Source organism: Martes martes (assembly GCF_963455335.1).
Source record: "Martes martes genome assembly, chromosome: 9".
NCBI lineage: Eukaryota > Metazoa > Chordata > Mammalia > Carnivora > Mustelidae > Martes > Martes martes.
Window position 1 is genome coordinate 74,910,807 of NC_137896.1, and position 25,512 is coordinate 74,936,318.

The 25,512-nt window shown below is 40.8% G+C and overlaps 1 protein-coding gene across 4 annotated transcripts in view; it reads left to right on the plus strand.

Moving 5' to 3' along the window:
- The window catches only part of CCDC85A (coiled-coil domain containing 85A), a 196,405-nt gene that overhangs the window by 136,474 nt on the left and 34,419 nt on the right, over positions 1 to 25,512 (plus strand). For 3 of the 4 annotated variants that reach the window (XM_080813019.1, XM_080813020.1, XM_080813017.1), the window contains exon 3: positions 21,269 to 21,345. The exons of the other annotated variant lie outside the window; for it this stretch is intronic. In XM_080813019.1, coding sequence (XP_080669145.1) covers positions 21,269 to 21,345 — 77 coding nt within the window. The remainder of the gene's footprint in view (positions 1 to 21,268; positions 21,346 to 25,512) is intronic. 4 annotated transcript variants of the gene reach the window in all.

Consider the following 25,512-nt stretch of genomic DNA (forward strand, 5'->3'; position numbering starts at 1 on the left):
TTTTCATTTAGCCTAGTGGCTCTCAAACCGACTGACCATGGAATCTCTTCTCACCAGTGCAACCGTTGACCTGGTGAGGGGGCCTAGAGTTTGGAAACGCACAATTTGAGGAAGACTGGGCTCTGTGGTTTCTCAGATGCCTGTCAGTTGAGCAGACCCTCACGTGTGTCTACCATTCATTCATGAAGCCGCTGACACACAAATGCCCTGTCCAGGTGGGTAGCCACACATGGCTCCTTCCATTCACTTTTAACTTGGTTTTTTCATTCTCTCTTTCCTCTTGAAAGTTATGGTGGGGACTCCACTGCTGTTAGGGATTTCCTGTCCCTCAGCAGAGGAACACTGGTCCCTGTTTCCCAGATCACAACACAGAGGAAGGGGTGTGGCAAGTGCCTGTAATTGTTCCTCCTTCCCTTCTCAGAGTGCTGGTGGTAGGTATAAAGCCAGCCTCCCCAGATCTGCTTGTCTTCCAGCCCCTTTAACTTCATCTCTTAGAGGCTTCTGAAAAACTTACCCCCACATCAGACATTTCTGTCAGTGGGAAAATGTTTTCCTCTTTCTAAACAGCTGATTTACAAATAAGCTTCTGGAATTCAGCCCATCACCCCGCGTTCTGTGGGGTTGGCTGAGGTAATTCCTCAATACAATCTGTTTAAACATTTTGTCATCAAGAGTAGGAAAAAATACTAATTGTTTTATCAGACTGCATTTTGCATAAATAACTTAAGAACAGCTTGATCCTCACCCCCACCCCCCCAGCAGTCTTTTGGGATTGGGAAAATTTCATAAACGGGGGAAGCAAACATGACTGTGTTTTAGTGATTGAATCTACTTACGGTAATGACTTTAAGACTGACAATATTTACTCAGGTAGCAAGCGTTCATGCCGTTTACACCACATGTCTAACATTGCACCAGGCACTGTGGGGTGTCAGCCAAGCTTCTGCCCTCAAGGAATGTATGCATCTGAGGAGGTAAGACCACGATAAGACCACCTTCTTTGAGGTGGCTGGTGGATATGTAGGACCTGGGAAAATGAATGTGTGTAAACAGAATAACTGCAGACAAAAAGAGTAATAAATCCAGCTTCCCTGCTTGGGGTTAAGTTGGAATTTTGCCAGCTTGGTGGGAATGGGTAGACAAGCCTCCTCAGGGGTGGACTCAGTGTCAGGAGACCTGGAACCAGAATTGAGTGGTGACAGGGGAATGTGATGTTAACAGTTAAGTAATCATAATAATGAATACATTCCTGCGATGTGTTTGTTAAAAGAGCTTAGAGTTTTGGATTAGTTGACTGCTAAGGAGATTATACATTTTGAGTAAAATAAATTTCAAATTTTCATTTGGAATCATCCTAAGAACTGTCCCATGCCAAATCTGGTTTGGATAGGATAGTTTTCTTTCTTTTCTTTTTCTTTTTCTTTCTTTTTTTTTTTTTTTTAAGATTTATTTATTTGAGAGAGAGAAAGAAAGCAAGAGCGGGGAAGGGACAGAGGGAAAGAATATCCAAGCAGATTCCTGCTGAGTTTGGAGACTGATGTGGGGCTCGATCCCTTGAGTCATTAGTTCAAGACCCGAGCCGAATCCAAGAGTTGGATGCTTAACCAACTGAGCCACCCAGGCACCCCTGGTTTGGGTAGCTTTTTAACCATTAATGTTTGCCACATCACTTATATGGTTATATGGACACTTACCTGATTCTTTTATAACCTATTCTTGGATGTCAGGGACTAAATGATCCTTTTGCAGCTTTCATTTTTTTTCTCTTATATATTTAGTTAAGCAAAGTCTTAGAATTGTAGTTCTGCTTTTAGCTGTGTCCAAGGGCCCACACAAAGGACCTCTGCTCCTGTTGAATGCGCAGAAAGATCAGTCAGGGATTTACCTGAGTTTTGCTTTGGGCTTTGTTATTATTCACAAAAATTAAGAGCTATCAATGAAGCTAGCTTGTCATTTCTTTGGAAGGTATGGACTGGCTTGCAGGTGTAGACACAGTCTTCATACTTGATTTGGAAGGCCTCACTAACCTTTCCTAGATCTCATTCAACCTATCTTTGGAATCGTCATAATACTGTTGTGGGGATAAAACAGAAAGTGTCCCAAAAGTACACAGTGAGGGGGTGTTCTGTTAAATATACTCTATTAGGATTTTTTTTTTTTTTTTTCAGTACAGAAACATGGTTGACTGCCCGTAAGTGTTTGTTAAATAAATGTGTGGTTAAAGAGTCCTGCTTCTGTTTCCGGCAGTTATTCACAAAATGGCAAAATGGCACTTTTCTATAGTAAGCAGACATCATTGACATTCAATAAATTGGGAGTATTAATAATAGTTGTCAAAAGGTTCTTAAAATATCTTTTTCTTTTTGTGTGTCTTATCCATGGCTGGAAATCCATTCTTTTTTTTTTTTTTTTTTCTTTTTTAAAGACTTTATTTGACAGAAAGAAACACAGTGAGAGAGGGAACACAAGCAGAGGGAGTGAGAAAGGAAGAGGGAGCAGTAGGCTCACCGCCAAGCAGGGAGCCCCATGTGGGGCTAGATACCAGGACCCTGAGATCATGAACTGAGCCAAAGGCAGGTGCTTAATGACTGAGCCACCGAGGGGCCCCTGGAAATCCATTTTTAAGCCAGAATTATAATTTTTTTCCTGTTATGTGTTTAAGTGGACTTTCTATTCATAGGGCTAATTTTAGCTTTATGCATATTGGAAAATTAACTCCAGCTATCTAAGGCAGTATAAGAGATGCACGTAGTAAATGGAAGATGGTAAAGGGGAAGATTTTTCTTTTCCCGTTATTAAAAGCCTGTATTTCCCATAGCTAAGCCAATTCAGCAAAGACATGTAGGTACCAATTATGTAAGATTTTCCTTTGAAGCAGCAAACTTTAATTAAAATATATAGTTGCTATGGTTTCCGAGCCATCTATTTGAGCAATTTATCTGTAAAGATATTTTCACAAAATAAATTCCATGTTAATTGGAGGTTTCCTTCTGTATTAAGGAGCACACCTACACCAGCAGGTAGCAGTTCAGAAAGTCTAAGTTGGTGTTGCTGGATGTAGCATTTCTCCCAAATCTTCTCTCCAAATGAAACATTATGCCATTTTTTCATGAATATTAATGTTTGAATTAGGGCTGTCTATCTCTGCTTGCAAAAAAGCTAAGTGGGAAATTAAATACTTAGCCAAGCAACCCAGTTCATCTGTCCCCAGACTCTGTTCCTTCCTCATTAAGAGGAAATTTTACCTGAAATATTGGAGTTGTGTTCACAATAGGAAATGAGCTTTTCAGAAGGGACTTGAAAAGGGTGTGTGTTTCAAAGCCCCCAGCAGAGTAGTCTGACTGATGCTCTTAAACAGTCTTTGGAGTTTAAACTTTACAAAATCTGTCTCAGTTTACAAAAAGAAATTGAAATAATTTTTTAAATTCCAAGTGGTTCGTGGATCTGCTTGCCTGCTGCTATGTAACCTCCAGTCCCACTTTACCCATATCGCCTCCATCCTGAGTTCTGTGGCCCTTTTTTATTTAACTTAAAGATTTTTTTTTTTTATTCATTTGACACAGAGAGAGAGAGAGAGAGAGTACAAGCAGGAGAAGCAGCAGCAGAGGGAAAAGGAGAAGCAGGCTCTCCACTGAGTAGGGAGCCTGATGTGGGGCTCGACATCGGGACTCTGGCATCATGACTAGAGCCCAAGGCAGATGCTTAATGGACTGAGTCACCCAGGTGCCCCACCTGTGGTCCTTTTGATGTGAAGATGGAGGATTATCCTACTAATCTCCTCTTTCTGTCCTCTTTCTCTGAGTAGGTCACTACAAATTTTCTAGAATGCAGTCCATCTTCTTTATTCTTCTAATGAAGACTGATGTCTGCTGTGTAGGTCATCTACTGAAAGGCCTTCCTCTGGCATATTTGTATAACAGACCAGAGTTCTATAGCCTGTATAATCTGCCTATGGATACCTTACTTTTTTTTTTTTTTTTTAAAGATTTTATTCATCTGAGAAAGAGAGAATGAGTAAGCGAGAGCATGAGCAGGGGGAGGGGCAGAGTGAGAGAGAATCCTGGAGCAGACTCCCCACTGAGTGTAGGGTCTGATGCAGGGCTCGATCCCAGGACCCTGAGATCATGACCTGAGCCGAAGGCAGATGCTTAACCAACGAGCCACCCAGGAGCCCCAGGATATATCACTGGTTATATAAGCTTATAGAACTTTAGAGCTGGGAGAGATCACATGACCTCCCATGACCAAGCTGTTTTGAGGCAGATACAGATTTGCTGATTAACAGTTTTCTTTCTAATTTTACTCTCGACTAAAAAAAAAAAAAACGAAAAATAAACTTTGCTCATTTCTACCTCAGGGCCTTTGCATGTGCTACCCCTTCTTTCTAGAAAGTTCATCCTGTAACCATGGCTGGCTCTCATTCATTCAGTATTTATCAAGTTTTTAAATGCCCATTCCTGAAAGGCCTTCCCTGACCATCCAGTCATTCTTTCACTCCCCTTAACTCATTTGACATTAATTGATTTCTTTTCTTCTTCTCTCTTGCAATCTGTCGTTTGCATTCTACTATATCCCAGTGTCTAGAGCATTCAAATATTTGTTGGATAGGCATATCTACTCCTTATGGTGACCTTTGTTGGGACCTAAACAGTGTTTATTAACAGCCAAAGTGTAACTGGTCAGTTTATGGACACTCATCAGACAAATTTTGGGCACACTTAGTCTTGTAATCCATGCTGCTTCAAAGCAGAGGCATCTACTTCCTTTTTAATCTCCCCCATTTTTCTTCATCTGGTTTTCACTCCCATTTCAGGTTCCCTCTGCTGTTGTCCAGCGCTCCATGCAGTAGTCAGGGTGCTCTCGGTGAAAGTTGCTGTGACTTGGCAGTGTTAGTGTGGCTGGCTGAGACCGAGCAGCCCATGAAGGTCTAAGATGAGAAAGCTAGGCTGATGATCATGTATGTGGACCACAGTAGCATAGAAGGTGACACAAATGTTGAGCATAGTTCTTTCTGCCACTATGGCCCTGGAGTAGGAGGGCAGAGCTAAGCAAGCCATCTGTTCCAGAGAGGGCCAGTGGTGGTGGTGGTAAAACCCACCTTTGCACTAGGAGTCTGGTAATAACGGCAGCTGGGGTTTACTGTCCTCAGTGCCTTACGCTTAGTTACTTAGTCTTCCACCTAGGAGGTACATAGTGTTATCAGCCCATTTTACAAATGGGGAAACTGAGACACAGGAGTGTAGTAACTTCAAGTCCACAGAGAAGGGGGTGGGGGAGAGCCAGGATTAAAGCTCAGGAAGTCTGATGCCAGCATCTGGGCTCTTAACTACTTGTTTCTACCAGACGCCCCCTCCCCCCATGAGTGTTCTGGGGGAGTGATTCTTACAGTTGCATAAAGAGAATATTGCACAAAGCAGGGTCATATAAGAGCTGGAACTGTCTGGAAGATTTCTAGTTAAAGCTGATAGAAGCAAATGAACAGGAAAGATGCCTGGTCCTGGAAGTCAGGCACAGGGCAACCCAAGTAAGCTCCAAGCCTTACCTTTGTCCCTAACGTGCCTCTTTTGAAGGTCTAGTGCCTGCCTTCCTTCCTGGCCTTTGCTTTCCTTAAGGGTGCCACGCTCCACTCCCCGGCCTGACTTTTGGTTTGTGGCTGGATTCCAGGTCTGGTTCCTGAACCTGGAATCTAGTTTGTCAGAGCAGATTGAAAGCATCTGCACGCGGGACACGGACTTTCAGGAGTACAGAAGGTTGGGATGACTTAGGCACCTGGGTGTCTCAGTGGGTTAAGCCTCTGCCTTCAGCTCAGGTCATGGTCCCAGGGTCCTGGAATCGAGTCCCACATCGAGCTCTCTGCTCAGCAGGGAGCCTGCTTCCTCCTCTCTCTCTCTGCCTACTTGTGATCTCTGTCTGTCAAATAAATAAATAAAATCTTAAAAAAAATAAATAAGTAACTTTTAAAAGGCTGCTTAAAAGAACACAATATCAGTAAGTGTTATTTTAAAACTAATATTTCATCTACTTTCCAGGTGCTGATAAAAGTGGAATAAGATCAATAGGAAGCACATTAAAACAAATTAAACAGCGGGCACAGCTCATACTGCTGTGAGGCTCAAGTCATGTGGGAGACCCAGGTGCCAAAGTCTGGGCGCTGTGAAATGTCCTGGAAATTGGCTAGGAAATTCACTGGACCCCACCCAACAGGGTGTCTGGGTAATGGGCAAAGGCCTCGGTTCCGGTTCCGGAGACCGAAGAGCAAGACAGAACGTGGCTGCTGACAGTGTAAGAAATGGAGGCTGAATCCAGCCACTGGGAAGGAGGCTGGGTTAGGGCTCCAGGGACGCTCCGTATTGAAGTTAACTTTGGCTCTACCGTGCAGCTGTTTTCTGTTTCAATCAGAGTCAGGAGAAGATAGTAACAGGCAGTTCCTGGCCCTCATGCGTTTGAGAACCTTCATTTGCAACTCCTTTCCTTGGGTAGAACCTTCTCTGACCTGATGGGTAGGACTTGGCTAAGCTTGGAAACGTTTGTTTCCTCCCTACGTATCTATCAAATATTCCATGACAGTAGTGATCACAGTGCTAGTATTTTTCTAGGCCTCTATAAAAATAAGGCTGATTTTACCTTATTTACATAGAATTGAGGAACACTGTCTTCAGAATTATTATATGCGCTCCTTCCAAGTAATTTATTTTTCTCCATGCATATGGGAGCTACATTCTTGGCTTGATAGGAGTGATGGAATAAGCGAAGTTGGTGTCTCTTGATGATACACTGACTTCCCTGTCATCCCCGCATAGACAGCAATAGGAAAATAAATTTCAAGTGAATTGTTATTTAGATGGAGAAGATTAATCTACCTACAGATCAGTTTGTTAAAGTGCCCATTATGAAAAGATATATATATTTGTCAATGTAAGAGGTATCCATCATTTTTTATGATATGAATATACATCGGCCATGGGGTATTGTTTTATTCTACCTTAATGTTCCTGGGTACTTCTTAAGGACAGAATGGAAATTGAAAACAATTCATCTTGTCCCATTCTTGCATCTACTATGATGATTTTAAGACATTCTTTCTCAGTAAATCTGCTAAGCCAGTAGCCTCAAACAGAAGCCCCATTTAGGTTGTTGGTGCTAATGGCAGAGAGCTGAGCCATACAAGAGAGGGAAGAGGGATATAATTTATAAACAATTCTGCTAGCAGACCCTCTACTTTACTGCATTATTTTAAGTTCTTGCATAACTTAGTTTATCCTCAGGGAGAGAATAGACTTGTAATTCTCTTTACACAGTGATGGTGCCCTCGTAGCTGTGTACTCCTAGAGGAGCCAGTATAGAATAATGCTAAGTATAATTAAAGGTGTACATCTGCAAGAGATACCTCTCTGACCAGCCTCCCTTCACCCAGCATGCCCTGAGATATCTTATTAGAATGGGATTTTCCTAAGTATATGAAAACATTATTATTTTTTTAATTATTATTATTATTATTTTTAATTCAAGTGCCCACTCAAGCCACTTGGGACCAGGTAGACACCCCACACCACCCTGCTGACTCTTCTTTACTTGAAGGCTCCACCATATGAACCAAAGAGGTGATGCACTAATTTGCATCTTAAGGAAAGATAGGGTTTTCATTCTTGTCAATAAATGCATCAGTTGAGTGATGGTATAGTGCTCTGTTATGGTAAGAGAATTTAAATCAGACCGTCCTGGTGCTGGTCATGTTCTTCGGTAATTTCTTTATTTAGCCTTTGCTCTGTGTCTCTACAGGACCTATGTTCTCCAGCAAAAAGTATCATTCATGATGCCACAGATGGTGGGCTTCATGGGCGCAGATCTCAGGTTGAGGTCCAGAGTTGTACTCACTAGCTTTGTGACTTTGAGGAGTTACTCACCATGGTTAAGCCTTTAGTCTTTCATCTCGAAGATGGGGGTAATAATACCTGCTTCATAGTTTTGAAGTGAGGATTAAATTCATTAACACATGTGACAAATGCATATACCTTTTTAGCAAAGTGTTTGATGCATGATAAATCCAGTTAAAGTTACTAGCCATTATTTGTATCATTTGATTTACTTGCTTGACCAAATTGCTTAGTCTGTTGTTGCCTAGCAACTGTTTAGTGAAGACAAAATGATTGAATACTTGTGAATCTAGAAGAGTCTAAATGAACTTTGAGGTCAGCAGAAATTTTCCTAGCTAGAATGCCTCTTCCTACCAGATCCTACTTTACTGTTTGAAGTGTCTCTAAAAATCAAAGGACGTGAAAAACAGGATGGAGACGTTCAAGTTGGCCTGTATTGTCTGTGTTTAATGGGACTTTTGAGATACACTTCCTGTATCAAGTTTCCTAGTGTCAGAAAAGAAGCTGTTATCTTGAGAGTACCATCATTTCACTTAGATTAAGTAGGGCTTTTGTAGTTTTTTGAGTCCTTGTTTTTGCACATATCCAATACTTTGTTCTCATCGATGGCATCAGTTAATATTCCTTTATACCAAGATGTTGTTTTTCTTAACCTGATGATTTTCTTGGGTGGAAAGAGTTTTTAAGTGTACAAAGTTAGGACGGAAATCTGTAAGGAGATATTCTGAAAGGATGGTATTTGAAAATGTGAACAAACCTCAGATAAACATGTTGAGCTGTGATAATCAGAACTGGTATGCTTCCAACACATGGGTGTGCTTCCCTCCATTTCTCAGAACATGACAACATCGTCTTAAATATTCTCTGCTTCCCCAGGGTCTCATACATCGTAGCTGTCCCACAAATTTTTGTTTGATGAATAAATGAAATAGCAGAAATATACATGTACTGTTAGGAAGCCTATCTTGGCTGCCTTTAGTGGTTTAACCACTAGTAAGGATTATTGTAAAGTGCTTGATAATTGATACCCAGGAACCGTGGGTCTTAAAGACTCTTAAGATCATTCACTACAATATTTGTGTTCAGTGAGGGAAGATTAAAATCCACAGAGCAAGGACTGCTAGCCACTGTGCTCTGCTTCTCTCCTTCCAAAAGGAGGGAGGGCAAGGCGTCCCGGAGGGTGAAGAATGAGGGGGGCAGGCTAAATGCAGCGGCAAGAGATCAACAAGAAAGTGGGAGGACTGGATTTAGGAATGAAACAGAGGTGAGAGTAAAGGTGGATAAAGGGGTCCCATTAAAGTATTCCCATGCACAAGACACACAGATCCGGGCTGTGTCTACCAGGGAGGCTGGGTAGTGGTCAGCTTTAGGAGGCTCGGGGTTGGGGACAAATGGGGGATTGCAGAGAGGTGTTGGCCCTGGGACTCTGCCTCTTCCCCCAGGCTTTCATACTCGGATCCAGCTCCCGCCTTCAGGCTTCCTTTCCACAAGGGCTCTCTGCTCTTGACTTTGACCTTGAAACCAAAATCCTAAGTGTCTTGTCTGAGTTCCAGACTTACGCATTTACATCACCTTCTAGGTCTTACCTCACATATCTAGTACAAATATAAAACCTAACATGAATAAAATAGATTTCTTGATTTCAGAGCCCCCGTCGTGCTCCAGTTCCAGGCCAGCTCACGACTGCCACCACTATCCGTATTCATGTCAAAACTGTAGCTGTATCTTTGATTCCTCTTTTCCCCATAATACTGTAAGGACCTATTTTATGTTTATATTTTGTCAAGAGGCTTTCATTGAGGTTAAACAAAACCTTGTTGTTTAGCCCTTGAACTGTCCTTGCTCCCCTTCCCCCAGGGGATTCACTTAAAGGCGGGTCCCGGAAACCAGCTCCAGGTAACAATGCCCAGATACAAAGGTGGGTCAGGCCAGGTGGAGACATCCAATCAGTAGGGGGTTGCATACTGTCTCCCTAGCTACCAAGGAGTATGGGCCCCCGCCCTTTGGGTACCCTTTTGGTGCCAATCCTAATCAAGGTGTAATAGGCTGATTCAAATGTCTACTAGGGTAAATTATAATTCAATTGGTCACCTAGCATCACTGTGGAGTTTCCTGTGTGTGTTACAATCTCATTGGTCATCTGTGCGTGGCCAGGCCCAACCGCATGGCCTTTACCCTTAAAAGCTAGACTGTGAAGCAGAGAAGGGTCGCCCTCTCTTGTAAGAGGTGCGGCCCCGAACGTTCGGTTAGATTCTTGATGCTTGGCGCGAAATAAAGCTTTGCTTGACCTTCGCTTTGTATCAGTCTCGCTCCTTTAATCACGGACCCGTTATTGGGGCATAACAATACCTTACCTCTACTCTGTGCATGTGCTGTGTGGCCGCCTCCTCGAGGAGATGTAGCGAGTGAGGCCAGTGCTCACTGCCCCACAGCTGTCACTCCCTTGTAACCTGCAGTCCTCTCCCCACACACTTAGAGGCCCGCTCCGCCATCACTTTGCCTTTACCCACATTCTTCTCTCCTCCACAGAGCAGCCAGGAAGCGCATTTGAAAATAAATCAGTTGTGTCACATGATAGTGGCAAAGCCCCCTTCCGTAATGGCTCCTCAATGTGAACAGTACGAAATCCAGGCTCCTTGCCTTGGCCCGCTGACACACTGAGCATCTGCTCTCCTTCCTACTGAAGCAGGATCCTTTCTCCTCTGTCCTTACCTCTCCACCTTGCTCTGGCCACTCAAGCCTTCTTTCTGCTCTAGGAGTGCCTGTGACTCATTTCCACTTTGGGGATTTGCCAATTCAGGTTTCAACTTGGATGCCCTATATGTTTCTCTGATGATTCGGGGTCTAAGCCAAGTGGTGGAGGGTGTCTGGGAGAGAACCATAGCTATTTATGTGTCTGTGCATGTGAGTCTGTCTTCCATTCTAGAATGCTCCTTACGCAGAGGAGGCCTTTTTGGTTTCAGTGAGTATCTGTAGCACAGGAAAGAGTCAGTGTTTAGCACCTAGTTAGTACTCAAATACATGTTAACTGCCTGTGATTACAGAGTGCTTTTTGATAAATATACCAAAAGAGCTAGTATACCAAAAAAAAAAAAAAAAAGGTTCCAAAGTATGTGGTATTTCCAGTTTTGTTTATCTAAATTAACTATCCATTATCTGTGTGCACTGAAAATGCTAAAATCCATTATCTGTTATATAGATTCTAGAATGTTATGTCTAGAATCTAGATATTCTAGAATAACCTAGATAATTCTAGACTACCCATTATCAAGATTCACCCATTATCTGTGTGCACAGAAAATGCTAAAACATTGGGAAAACTTAGCTTTTCTTACGTGAGGGAACTACTTCCTGATTGTCTTACAGTGAGTTCTGCCAACTGTTTCATAGCCAGGGCTGGGAGCATATATAGGCTCAACTGAAAAAATTTTTATGAATTCCCAAATGACGGGATCCAAATTAATGATGCTTTGCTGTATAATTTGGTAAAAATTACTTTACTTTGCTGACAAGTATGACAGTAGAAACTATATACAGGCTTTTAAGAAACATTTAAATGTTAAAAAAATATTAAAAATACATAAAAGTCAAAATAATTATCTAAAGAGAGTAACATTTTTGTAGGTTTTACTGTCCTTTGAAAATTTTCTTACAGATTTACTTCCTTACCCATTTGTTGACAACACTGACAAGATACGCTTACAAGGGGGCCACCTATATTGAAAAAAATTGTTGCATTTACTAAAATGACATCAGTTTTTATGCTCTGGCCTTGGTAAAAGGCAGTTATTTTCTCTAGGAAATGACAACAAGGACAGCAACAACGTAACAGTGGAAAGTAAGACACATTTGAACCCTGAATAGCTGTGAAAATGGTACTCATGCTAAACAGCTCTTTAAAGTTTGAAATATTTTCCATATAGTCCCCCATCCTTTTGCCAATTTATTACTGTTTACCTAGTGCTTCCTTTGTGGGGCTGATGGCTTCAAAGAGAATAGTAGAAGTGAAGGCAATGTTAGGACCCAAAACGTTCCTCTGAATCAGACTTCAATTTAGATTGCATGTTATTGTGTGTTTTCTAGGTTGAAAATCTGACTACATTTGGAGTTAATGGCTTCAAACTGTCTGAGAAGAGGGGCTCCTGGGTGGCTCAGTGTGTTAAACCCTCTGCCTTGGGCTCAGGTCATGGTCTCAGGGTCCTGGGATCGAGCCCTCCATTGGGCTTTCTGCTCGGTGGGGAGCCTGCTTCCCTCTCTCTCTCTCTGCCTGCCTCTCTGCCTACTTGTGATCTCGCTCTCTGTCAAATAAATAAATAAAATCTTCAAACTATCCGAGAAGGACAAACTTTGCATAGGATTGGGAGCTCTTGAGGACAGGGTGATGGGACATTCATTCATTCCTTCCTTCATCAGTAAGTTATTGAACACCTTGTAGCACAGACGTCTGTGCTAGTCATAAGGCAGCTCAGAAAAGAACTGGAAGGCAGGAACTTGCCACACGGAGCCTCCAGCTCCGTGAGAGAGAGAGAAAGAGAGAGAAATGGAGGCTGAAAAAATTGTGTGTCCGTTGCCAAGGAATAGGCCAGGTGGATGACAGCAAATACGCAACGAGTGCCATTTTCTCCCATTTTAAAAACACTTTAATTTGGGAAGAGGAGAGACTAGGACGAATCTTTGGTGACTATTTTCTGGTACAAAAGTTAGGATTTTTTTTTTCTGATTTCCTATTGACTTACATGCAGATCCTCGGGTTTCCATACCCATTTAATGATTTCCTCTTTTATCGACAATAAATGAAACAAAATCTCAACTGTTTCAAAACACACAAGACTTGTGTGGCACTAGGAGAAAGGCACTCATGATGTTTTCTGTCAGAGCAGTCTTGGAAAGAGATGTGGTATTTTCAGCCTTCATTCTAATTGAAATAAACAGGACAGCCCCTTGCTCTGATTCCTTTACCTTTAAAATGACAGGTTTGGGGCACCTAGGTGGCTCAGTGGGTTAAAGCCGCTGCCTTCGGCTCAGGTCATGATCCCAGCGTCCTGGGATCGAGCCCCACATCGGGCTCTCTGCTCAGCAGGGAGCCTGCTTCCTCCCTTCTCTCTCTGCCTGCCTCTCTGCCTGCTTGTGATCTGTCTGTCAAATAAATAAATAAAATCTTTAAAAAAATAAATAAATAAAATGACAGGTTTTTCCCTTCTCAAAGAAACATAACCTGTTTTGATATGGACCGCTGCCCACCGTCCTGGTCCAGTTGCCCTCTGACGGCTCCGAGCCCCTCCCTCAAGCTCAGCGGATACCTGCCGGTACCCCCACAGCTGTGTGTGTGCCGTTGGACCCTCAGGACACCCCCCACAGAGGGGGGCCAGGAGGAGATGTTCAGTGAAGGTGCCATGCTAACCAAAATGCCAGCTTACTAACTAGAGTGGATTTCCAGCAGCAAGACATATTTTATATGGTATTCTAAGCAATTAGTGGTAGAAATGGTCCATTTTTTTGTGCATCCTCACAACTGTTGTTCTGTCTCTCTTTGCTCCCTATTGTCTTTCTCCTTCTCGTTCCCTGTTTATCTCTTTCTTGCTCATGCTTCCTCTCCACCCTCCTAACATACACAACACACACACACACACACACAATTTTTTTAGCCTGCTTGGCACATTTCACATTTTCTTATTGAAATTACCCACCTGTGATTTGATCTGGCATAATTTGAGAACCTCTGCCAAGTTTCCATCCAAAGTTTAGCATTCTCTAGTAGGTTTCTGAAATGGCACAACGGAATTGGTATTAAGCTCCGTTTATTTATTTATTTATTTTAAGCTCCATTTAAATATAAATCCTGCCTTGCCTGGAGTGATGGAAAAGTGTCTACCTGTACTATAAAATAATTCCCTTTCAGGGCACTGTCTGCATAACTGGGTGACACATTCAGTACATTTTAATTGTAAGAGACCCTATTCTAGGCACCTGGAGGGCATCCCTCAACACAACAAGGGTCTCTGCCTTGTGGAGTTTACACTCTGATGGGGAGAGACTGAACTTCTACAGTAAAGATAACGTGTGCACATGTTAATTTGCATGATAGAAGGTGATGAAGTATTTTGAGAAAAGTGAGTACCAACAGGCTTGGAGCTCAGGAAGGCCCGGTAGAGGTGGAGGTGGTGGAGGGGAGGGGGTGGGGGCGGGGAGCGGGAGAGAGGATTAACTGAGGTGGACTCCATGAGTCACATGGAGAATCTGAGATTTTGACAAAGACTTGTGGGAAGTGAAGAATTCAGCGAGCAGCTCTCTGGGGGAGGAACACTGCAGAAAGGGGGAACAGAAGAAAGCAGGAGCACACCTGGGGTATTGAGGACAGAAGGGCAGATGCGTGGCTGGAGCATGGGGTGGGGTGACGTGAAGGTTGACAGGTACCAGGGGCCCAGATCATATAGCGCTCTGCTGGACTTTTGAAGGACTTTGGCTTTTATGTGGAGGAAAATGGTGGGTTCCTGCAGAGTTCTGAGTGGAGAAAAAAATGAGCAGGCTTAGCATTTTAGAAAGAAAACCCTGGCCACTGCGGGTTGAAACAGAATTTGAATGAGCATGGACCTGGGAGAGGACGCAAGAACAGAAGTAGGGACACCTATTAGGAGACTCTGGTGAGGCTGGGTTTTCAGGATCTTCCGGGGTCAAGGTCAACAGGATTTCCAGGTGGATGAGAACTGGGGTGTGTGAGAGAGCAGAACCGAACACGTTCTAGACGTTTCTATCACAAGAGAAGCCTGTTGGTCAAAAGGTTTAAGTCTAGGCCTGGGGGTAAAAGCCAAAAAGAGGACAATGTTTCAAAAACTTAAGCAGTGGAGAAAAAGGTGACAAGACAGACGGATCCGTCTCGGGGGCTGTCACTTCCCCCTTCACAACTGCATTCCAGAATGCGAGTCTTCCGAGCCTGGGCCTGTAAATTAACCTTGCTTCAAGCCTAGAACTCTCTTCTCTCAGGTCTTTACGTAGCTGGCTTATTAGTAGGACGTTAGCCTTAGAGCTCTTCCGGGGCCGTGCTCCCTCACCTAGCTGTACTTCCCCAGATCTCCGTCTTGTCCTCGTTGCACAGATCACTTTCCCAGAACATTGTGTTTTCTTTCCATTGCCCATCTCCCTCCGCCCCCCAATCCCAAATGCAAACTTCGTGAACTCACAGACTCTCACCCCTTTTGCTTGCTGCCATATCCCTAGTATCTAGGACATTGTCTGGCATACAGGAGGACACTCTCTGTTGGGTGAAGAAGTCTTGGTATTAAAGTAAATTGACACATCTGTATTAAACCCCCTTAGGGAACACCACCAGTCACCGTGTGAAGTTTAGGGAATATTTTCATGTAGCATATTTGGGCAAAAAAATGAAAACATGAGGAAAAATAACATAGAGCAAGTAGATAAAGAGAAATCATAAGTCACTCAATACAGGATTTATTAGCAAGTGAGTTGAGAAGAGATTCATGAAATGGGAAGAATTTAAAAATTTAGGATCACTGAACTTCAAACAGCCCGGAGAGCATCCATAGGTAGATACCTCTGCAGCATCTTATTAAGGTTTCTCCAAACACCTCCAATAATGTGAAGCCCATTATGGTACAAAGCAGTATACTCCAGTCTTGTGATGTTCTAATCATTAGAAAGCTGTCTTTCATCTCATGCATAGCAGAATAAGGAGTGTTGCACTAGGCAGAGTAGAGTGAGTATTTGGCCAGGGGAAGGAGTCGGAGAGATTCAGACCTAAAGAAATGTGGGGCCAGTGAATAACCAGAGACCAGTGTACTACATGGGAGGAACAGGATGGAAAATACTTCCTATCTCTTTCAGGCGGGCACAGAGGGAGCCCCACAGATAACGGGCTGGAGCAAGACTTGATAATCATTTTTTACTTAGGACAATTAAACTTCCACTAAAAAAAAAAATTCTGTCCATGAATAGGGCAGTCTGAATTAAATATCCAAGCAGATCTGAAAATGCTGATTCCAACAAGATTTTTTTTTTTTTAATAATAAAGGCATCAAATTATAGTGAGAAATGTAATCACTTATATTTCTGGAGCTAATATGAATTCTAAGTAGGAGGCTGACCTTTGCTTGCCTGAGGAAGAAAGAGAAACACTTCACGTCGGAACAGTAATAATTTTTAAAAATCATTCTGAAGTGATTTTCATAAGAATGTGCAAAAGCCTGCAGACAGTGGGATTAATTTGGAACTAATCCAAGCAGTGTCCTCAGAAGTTGGGGTTTATCGAAGAGATTGCCTCCAGATTTAAATCACATGGTGATTGGCCTCTGACTGAGGGGGCTGACTCTGAGAGGGCCATTGAAAAGCTTCCATCTATAAACCCACAGCCGCAAAAGTCTTCCAAGTGATTTTCTTCCTGTTTGCTCTCCCAAATGCTGTAATTGATCTTAGAATGGACCATTACTAGATATTATTTTCTGCCCTGAAATTTTGGAGACCCGATGGTACTTCATCTAATCAAAACCACTCAGAAGTTTGACAAACCTTAGACAGTAGCAACTACCAACAATAAACCTTTTATGTACAATAATCAGAGTAATTCGTGGGCGATTTCAAGGGTGGATATTCCCTTACAAAGAGAAATGCCACTTTAGAAAGCAAGGGGAAGTGAGAGGGCTTAACGTTTTGAGCAGAGTATTTTCAAACTAGCAGAGGAAAAAGTCGAGCTACTTTGTGTGATTGAAAGCATTTCAGGTAAGACGAAGGTAAATCAAGTCCCAGATGTTGTCCAAAGAAAATATCAAGTTATTTTAGGTAAAGATCCATCTAGAATGTCTAAAATCAGGGAGAAGGGAGAACTTGGAATTTACCTATGTAAGAAGCTTGATATCACTTAATGATTAAAAGACCCAAGACGGCAATCACTGATGCCCCAGCAATGAAACAAAGTCTTCTTAATATATTTAATCCTCAGTGTTAGAGGCCAAATTAGTACCTTCTGGGTTTTATTCTCTCATCTGCCTAATGACTCAGTGCATCAGGGATAGGCTGAACTAGGAAACCTCTAAGGTACATTCCAGTTCTGAAACTGGCACCAGTTAGAAGATAGGAACTTAGAATTCTTGTGACTATTGACCGTTTCTTGCACTTGTCTTATTGGGAGAGGGGCTGTGGACTTTGACCTATAGGTTTAAAGAAAAGTAAGATACATGGTGATAAATTGCATCTGCTTTGAAAATACGCCCAAGGTTTACCCAGAGAACATCTTGACAATGTCATTGGCTTTTCACATCAGTATTGTTTGCTTAACCTTGCTTTGCTAGTGGGTCAGTGTCCTCGGTTTCCCATGGTGGAAAGAAAAAATACCTTTTGGGGATGTTAAAAGCAAATCACCATCTGTGTAACTGGGTTTTGATGTTGGTTTTTCATACCCTGGATTGTGGAAAGCAACTTGGCTTTTCCTCCTTCTCCCTAATATGTCCCCTTTATCCTCCTCCATGTGCCTCCTTTCCCTCTTCCCTCTTTACACCAGGATCATTCTAGGCTTCTGGTCCTTGTCTGTCCTGTGGCTATGCTTTCATCTCTCTGCCTGTCAAACTTCTGTTGATCCATGAAGCGCAAGTTTCTCTTTCCCGAGAACAGCAACCAATACTGATCTCTTCCTGAGCTCACGTTTCGCATGATTTCGCACTGAATTTCAATTACCGGATCATTTCCTTTACTTTCCCTTCTTCAGTCCCCACAACTGGTTATATACTTCGGAAAGATAGGTTCCTTCTGGAACACATTGTAGATCTAGGGAGATCTACGAGAGCCTAGTGTTCGGCTATTTCTCTGGAGCCTCCTTCTCAGAGCTCTGAAAGCCAAATGACCTTCTGAAATCGAAGTTTTAACAGCTATCAGCCACTGTAGAAGATGGGATGATCAGTTCAAGTCATAGGACATTCTAATTCAGGGCTGCATGCGCATGTGTCTGTGGGTATCACTTAATAATAAAAAAGAACATCACGAGCACGGCGGAACGCAGAGACCTGCGGAATCGCTGTGTTGTCACCTGAAACTAATAGGACATTGTACTTCAACTATACCTCAGTTAAGAAAAAAAGAATGCCAGTGTTTGTCAGATACTTTTCTTAGCTTAATGCCTCCCGGCAGTCCTGATCCCCTGCGTGTAATGGAAAACCGGCTTATTTGACAGGTGGCACCACTTTGGAAATCCTTGAATGAGAAAGAAAGGCGAAGCCGCAGCCTGGGGAAGGGGTTGTACCAACATGGCCAAATACGTTGTAGCATAAAAGGGCTCCTTTTCTTTCTTACAAGGAAACTATTCCGGTGTTTCATCCAGGATTCAGCTAAGAATGGGATATCGTTGTGATGGATTTCCAAAGTAGGGAGTTTTGAGGTGCTTGGATGGCTCAGTCCCTTAAGCATTTGCCTTCAGCTCAGGACCTTTGGGTCCTGGGATCCGGCCCCACGTTGTGCTTCCTGCTCAGCGGGGTGACTGCTTCTCCCTCTGCCCAACCCCCACAGGTGCTCTCTCTCTCTTTCAAATAAATAAGTAAATAAAATCTTTAAGCATAATTAAATAAAAGTATAGAGTTTCTTACACTTTATTCCTATTATATCTTATTTTAAAAATGGTTATGTATTTTCTATCCCATTATTGGCTACTTACTACTAGTCAGGCTTGGCTAGCCTATGGAGCAGTAACAAATAAATCTCGCAAGCCTAAAAGTTTAACAAAATGTTTCTTGTTCTATCCTGTCGCAGTAGAAAGACTGAGTGGTTTCTTGGATGGTTTTTTTGTATAGGGACTTGAGGACCCAGTGATATCCCAGAAAAATGTTTGCCTACTCCACTCCCATTAAGAAATTGTATAATCAGGTTCTTGATGAATAAAAGAACTAACAGTGGGAAATCTCTTATTTATGCATGCACATGAGCTGTTCTTCCTGTCCGCACCCCCCATCCCCTGAGGAGTTTTCTTATTGTGCTATCGGTTCACTGTTAGGTAAGAATTGCAACAGAGACAACCTGGAACAATAGGGCCTTCTGGAACACAAAACGTGGGCATGTAATCCTAAAGCTGATTTGTATTCTGAGAAACATGGTCTTGCAGGAACTGGCCTTCTCTTCATCTCGACCCTAGGAAGGGGTCTGACACATACCGGTGACAGGGTTAGTGTGTGATGTGTTGAATGAATGAACTCAAAACCCTCCTTAGCTTTGCCTTTATCTGTAAAATTTACTTTACCAGTCTAAAAATGTTTCCTATCTTTTTCTGTCCCAGCCTATATTTGCAGTGAATGCTGAGAAACAAAGATGGGGATTTCATCTATTTTAACTTGACATTAAAAATTGGACTTAAGGAATGTTTTCCCAGTTCGAAAATTTACCTTCTTTTTTTGAACTGACATGCTAGGTATTTCTTAGTATAGGTAGACACTTAATGAAACCATTGAATATATAAACTGAAAAAACTTGAAAAAGAGAAGTAGATTAAAGTGACTGAAGATAGTTACTGAATTAAGATCCGTTCAGTGGCATTTGCAAATGTCACCCAAAGCACTCTGTGTAGAGTCATTTGAGCTGCTCTAAGTATCAAGGCTTTGGGGATAGTGCAGTTTCGGGAAAATAAAGATAAGGTATAAATGATGAGCACACGAGAAAAGAATTATACTTGTTCATGGTGTCAGTAGAACATTCCTGAGCAACTTTTCACTTGGATGGCCCTTATCAAGTGGTCGTTACTCTAGAGTAGAGAGTGGGGCTTGCAAAACTGTGTAAATCAGGCAATTTACATTCATATTTTAATGATCTGCAAATCACTTATTCATTTGCTAGAGCAAAGCAGAATCATGAAATCAATATATTTGTTATTCATTTATGCCCCCCTCATTTTTTTTTGCCCTTTAGAAGAGTCCATAAAGCAAACTCTTCACATTTCATGAGCTAAAAAATGAAAGCGTATTTCTGGGCAGTGCCTCCAGTTTCCTTTACCTTGTCTTTCTTGTATGAGGGATGCTCAAACCTTAAGTCTTGCCACTGGTGTGAGATCGGTGCATGGTTATATTAACGTCAGTGATAGGGACTTTCTGCAAACATTTGTGAAAACCGGGCATGCTAGAAACCCATGGGGGATGAATTTAATTGTTACATTTGCAAATTAAGGACTGAAGTTTCTTATGTATTTTAAGAAAATAAAATACTATCTGCTTTGAAGGTCACAAAAATGGAATTGAGTTCATATAACCAATTTCCATATAAAAAATTAGAGTTTTCAGGATGAATTTCAGATCAAGGTATTAATTTGCATCAATATCCATTCTAACTTCAGATTGTTAGGGGCTCCAAATATCTACCATCGAAATGCACTCCCATCTTGGTCTGTCTTCTTGCTATTTTATGTTTCTGAAGCTGAAGAACATGCGCCGAGGTTTAATATATTAATGATGCTGCTCTAAGATTAACTATGGAAATACGCTGCAGGAATTCTATTGTCATATACATTTTACTATACCTGAAGTATGTGTGTTGAGCGCTCATTCTTGAGTAATGAATCAATGGCAACTCTGTTGCTATAATGAAGAGTTCCTGTCAGATTGTTCCTCAAGGGGCAACTCCTCTTTCCTTCACCTGTGAATCCTTTCCTGATGTAAAGCTATCAACTTTAGAGTTCACAGACTCTAAGCCTAGTGCTGATTGCCACCAGTCAGCACACACTTGAGCTCCCGAAGAAATGAAAACAAGAATGAGTTTTAAAGTCGGCTGCTGGCTTACCTAAAGATTTGGGAAAAACTTGGGTCTGTGTCATATTCAATCAAAATCAGAGTCAAAATTTAGCCTCCCCTCCACTTAGCCCTTTGGTGGCAGTTCTCTGGATTATGGCCAACGTATCTGGAGATTGGGGAGAAGAATGAATGTTGCATTTAAGACTAGAAGTATTTATTGGGAAAATGAAGGGACCTGGATATTGGAAATATCTTAATTTTTTATTTTTACTATGACTTTGTAATTTACTTTGGTTATAATTAACATTACAAAAAATCTTATGTGGGGGACAGTGCCTTGAAAGCTCAAAATGCCCAGAATAAGTAGAATAAGTAGAAAAGGGAGTAAGTGTCTTTAAGATGTTTGACATTCTGAGGACTGCATGGTGAAGGAAAGCCTACAGCCTAACCCCCCATAAATTCCTCTAATTGTTCTTAACATGGTACAATTGTTCAAAGTGCTTGTGATTTCAATGGCTTTTGTTACTGGTTTTCTGGGGAGAAAGCCTTTTTTTTTTTTTTTTTTTTTTTAATAACAGACTACATTGTCACTACCTGATTTGAATAAATTGAACCAGAAATATCCTGACAGTGCACTAAACAAGACCTGTGTGTATAATGTGAGTTCTTTCTTTTTAATTTTAGAATCAACCTTGTCCTATGTTAGGCAGCTGGAGGCAAGAGTAAGACAGCTGGAGGAAGAAAATCGCATGCTGCCCCAGGTGGGTGACTTCCAGAAGCTCATAGCTAGTCAGTGTCATTTGAGTTGTTAGCATTTTATCTGGAATTTAAAGTCTCAATTACATTTTCTCCTTTAAATGATAGAAATCATTTTGTAAATAGTCATTCATCAATGTAGAGTGTGATTGCTTTCCATAATGACCATCATGTTATCTGGATTCTTAAGTGTGAAACCAAAGGATGCAGGTGTCTGAAACTAAGAATGCAAAGTAATTTTGAAAGGAAGGAAACAAGAGAAAGAGAAAATGAAAAGAAGTAATAAATACTTTGCTAGTACTACTCATATACATCATGCATGTAGTTGGAGAATATAGGGAAGGGCCTCTTATTTAAATGAAAATTTGCTAACCTATGAGCAGGGAAGCTGTAGGTAGTTTGAAGAGTTCATATGTTAATTAAATTAGTACTTGCTAACATTCTTTGAACTAATTGAACTCTTTCAGTGCAACAAAGCAATGACAGTAATTGACAGCTTTACTTTGGGGCTTAATTTCTTTTCCCTGGTGAATATAAAGTGGCACTTTTTCTGGGATTTAATGCCTCACCAAATATTTTACTTATAATATTATCTCTATGGGCTGAAATACCTTGGTGAGAATGATGTTGGGCGAGGTGGTGGTTCTCAGGGAATGTTTTGTTGAGGAGTTGAACAAATTATCTGATTTCTAGGTTGGTTTCCTTTACAGACACAGGGGCAGTAAAGCTTTTTAATATTTTATGAAAGGAGTTTCCTAAGCATTAATCACTAGTGTTCTTTATATATTCTGGTGATTTCTATTTCCTAAGTGACTAATGGAAAATTCACCCCTCAAAAACTAAGCAGAGAGTAGTTCAATGAAAGACAGAGACTGGTTATAATTCAGGAGAAGACACATAAACATGAACACTCTGCAAAGATATTTTAGATCTTTTTAAATCTCGTTTTGTTTTCCAGCTACTTTTGCTCATTAATGACGATTTGGTCTGTCAGGTACTGCATCTAAGAATGCCTTTCTCTTTCTTTCATTGGCCAGCCATCTGGCTAAAAATCATGAGATTAAATGACATCAGTCACTTCTCTCCCTTCTCAAACTATGCATATGTCAATTCTCATGTTGACAGAAGGGATTATTTGCATCATAAAATAAGATACTGCTGGTAGAGTTTTCTCTTTGCTCTTCTATACTTTCCATTTTTAAAATTTTCTTTGCCATTTGTCCTTTATATGAGATTCACAGTATGACTGTGCCAGGACCCTTGACTGAAAACATCTAACTTCTTTCCGTTCCAAGAAACCTAAAAATATAAGCAGGTTATTGTGAGTATCCGATATGGTTATAACATCTCTGGGGCAACTGAGAATGTAAATGAAAAGATGAAAAAAAAAAAGAGAGAGAGAGAGATCTATTTCTTAGTTTCCCTCTGTGTGGGAATGGAGGCTCATGTCAAACATTGAAATGCTAGCATGTGCGCTACACTATTTAAAAAGAGGCACAACAAATATGAAAATGATTACAGGATTGATTTTTAAAAATCTGTAAAAGTGTTAGAAGTCTTGAAGCGCAATCAGAAGAGTCTTCAACTGTACTTGATATATCAAGAGTGTGAGTATTTAAATACGTAGTACTTGCACAGTCGAGAAGTAGAAGAGATTAAACAACTTTTCAGGCTGAAGTCTTAAAACATATGTTTTTAAATGCATTGCTATTTTCTATCAAAGAGGTTTTCTTTCTCCCCAAGAAAAGGCTAGAAAGGATCATGTTTTACTGACTCTTAAGTTGTTATTGATGTGGGATGCACCATTATCCTAAATACTGCTAAGAATGGAAAAAGATGTTATCAATTATACCATGTCAGATTCTTGCTGGTTTCAGAGATGTTAAAATGGAAAAACAATGCTTTAGAATTAAACAGCTTTTTGCATGTCCAGGGTACTTTAATGAAAAGAAAATCCGCTGTTTGAAATACGCTGTTGGACATACATGCAAAGAATATGATAGATCTCAGTTCAAAAATGATATTTTGTTAAGTTTCTGTATCTGAGAGTGTTGCCTTCATTTATAGCTAAGATATGATAGGACCACCAGTTGCAAGTACTTGTATAAAAACAAGTGAAATGAGCAGACAGTAGATGAGATCTGAGGATGGAAAACAGTAAGTCTCAGAGCAGTGAGAATCCTGTGAAGGGAATACTCCTGGAAGGCTGAGATTTGGATCGGATAACACAAAGGTTAGGCGACTTATTCTTGGATGTTACTGGTGCTATTACAAATAATTACGTGCTTTCCCTGCCGAAACTATTTCTGACTGCATGATGTTAGCTGACTTGCAAGGTCAATTCAATGTGACTAGCTGACATCCCTGCATACATTAGTCTCAATATCTGAACATTTGATTTTCCCATTGTAGGAACTTGCTCTCTGTGCCTTGATAAGAAGGTATTCTGTTTTATTCCAAATTTAAAAATATATCTTCTTGACTTAGGATAAACAGGAAAAAGAATATAGTTGGCAGTGGAGTTCCAAGTATATTGGGTATCTCTTGTGGCTGTGGCCAGGTTCTTTGCTGATAGTTTAGCATGTAGACTAATTATGTAAGCATTTTCCTAGAGGAAGAAATCTCCTTAATGCTTATTTTTATTCATTATGTAAAATTGGGTATAATGAACTGAGAGTCACAACTTTGGCCCAGCAGTACATATTTAAAAGTAAACAAGATGAGTGTAATAAGTGCTTGTGGATTTCTCTCTGGTTAGATGCAAAGGCTTCAATTTCTTAATTTATAAATGATAAGGTTCCTCCTAGCCTCTTGGAGGCCTAAGTAGAAATAAAGCATGGGTCCAGTTTTACATCCATCTGAAGTTACCAAGTCCTAGAATGAAGGGTTTTTAAAATTCATAAACAGCTAGAAAAAGGCGGTGAAGATTGAGTCGGTTCTATCCACTGGTGAAGAGGAGCCTACAGGAGGCAGGCATGGTTGGAGTTCCAGCATGCGGCCCATGTGAGCATGTAGCTCTCTGCTCTGCTGTGATTTCTACAGTATCTCACAAGAATCACTGAGCAGTACTTTAAGGCCAGTTTGTGAACACAGTATTTCAAAAGAGTCCTAAAGTAATAACAGAAAATGCAGTATTATTTGCTATTTTATTACTTGAAAATAAAATGTCCTTATATATTTGATAGGAAGATGAGATCTACCCTCTTATCAGATTTTTGAGTGCATAACAGTTATTATTATTTATAGGTGTGAAGTATATTAGATCTCTAGAACTTAATTCATTTTGCATATCTGAAATTTTGTACACGGTGATTAGCAACACCCCATCTTCCCTTCCCCTCAGCCTCTGACAATCACCATTCAGTCTTTGCTTCTACGAGTTTGAGGATTTTAGATACCTCATATAAGTGGAATCAAGTGATACTTGTCCTTTTGTGAAAGCAACCTAAATTTCCATCAAGAGATGAATGGATAAAGAAAGTGTGGCATATACATATAATGACATATTATTCAGTCTTAAAAAAAGAAGGAAATCTTGCAATATGTGACATCAGCGAATCTCAAAAATTTTTTTTGAAAAGTTGGTACATTGGATGATTAAAGATCACCTGAATTTAGGATATTCTTCTTTGGACACATAATCTAAGGTGGATATTTTTTTACTGATTACATAAAAAATATTTCATGGGATTGCAATGAACCTCTCATAATACACAGAGTGTTGAAACTGCTCAGACTGGTCTGTCAGCTCCACTGTGTACATATTTAATATGATAGGAACCCTAAATGAAGATTTTATGTGAATTAAATGTAGCCACTGTATATGAAGTTTTTTAAATTTTTAAATCTAAATCTAATTGAGGTGGAGTCACCCACAATGATGTAAGTAGATATTTATAGATAAAAGATATAGATAAAAGACCCAATATGGTAGAAAGCAGGTGCAAGGAATTTTATATCAAATTTAGAAGTGATGTGCCTATTTTGTGTATAGACATTTATACATAAACACAAACTTTCTGCGGATAGAGAACCCTCAATTTTCAAAGCTGGATAGAATCTCATATATCACATTGGACCACCTCATTTTTTAAAAATTTGTATTAACATATAATGTATTATTTGCCCCAGGGCTACAGGTCTGTGAATCGTCAGGCTTATACATTTCATAG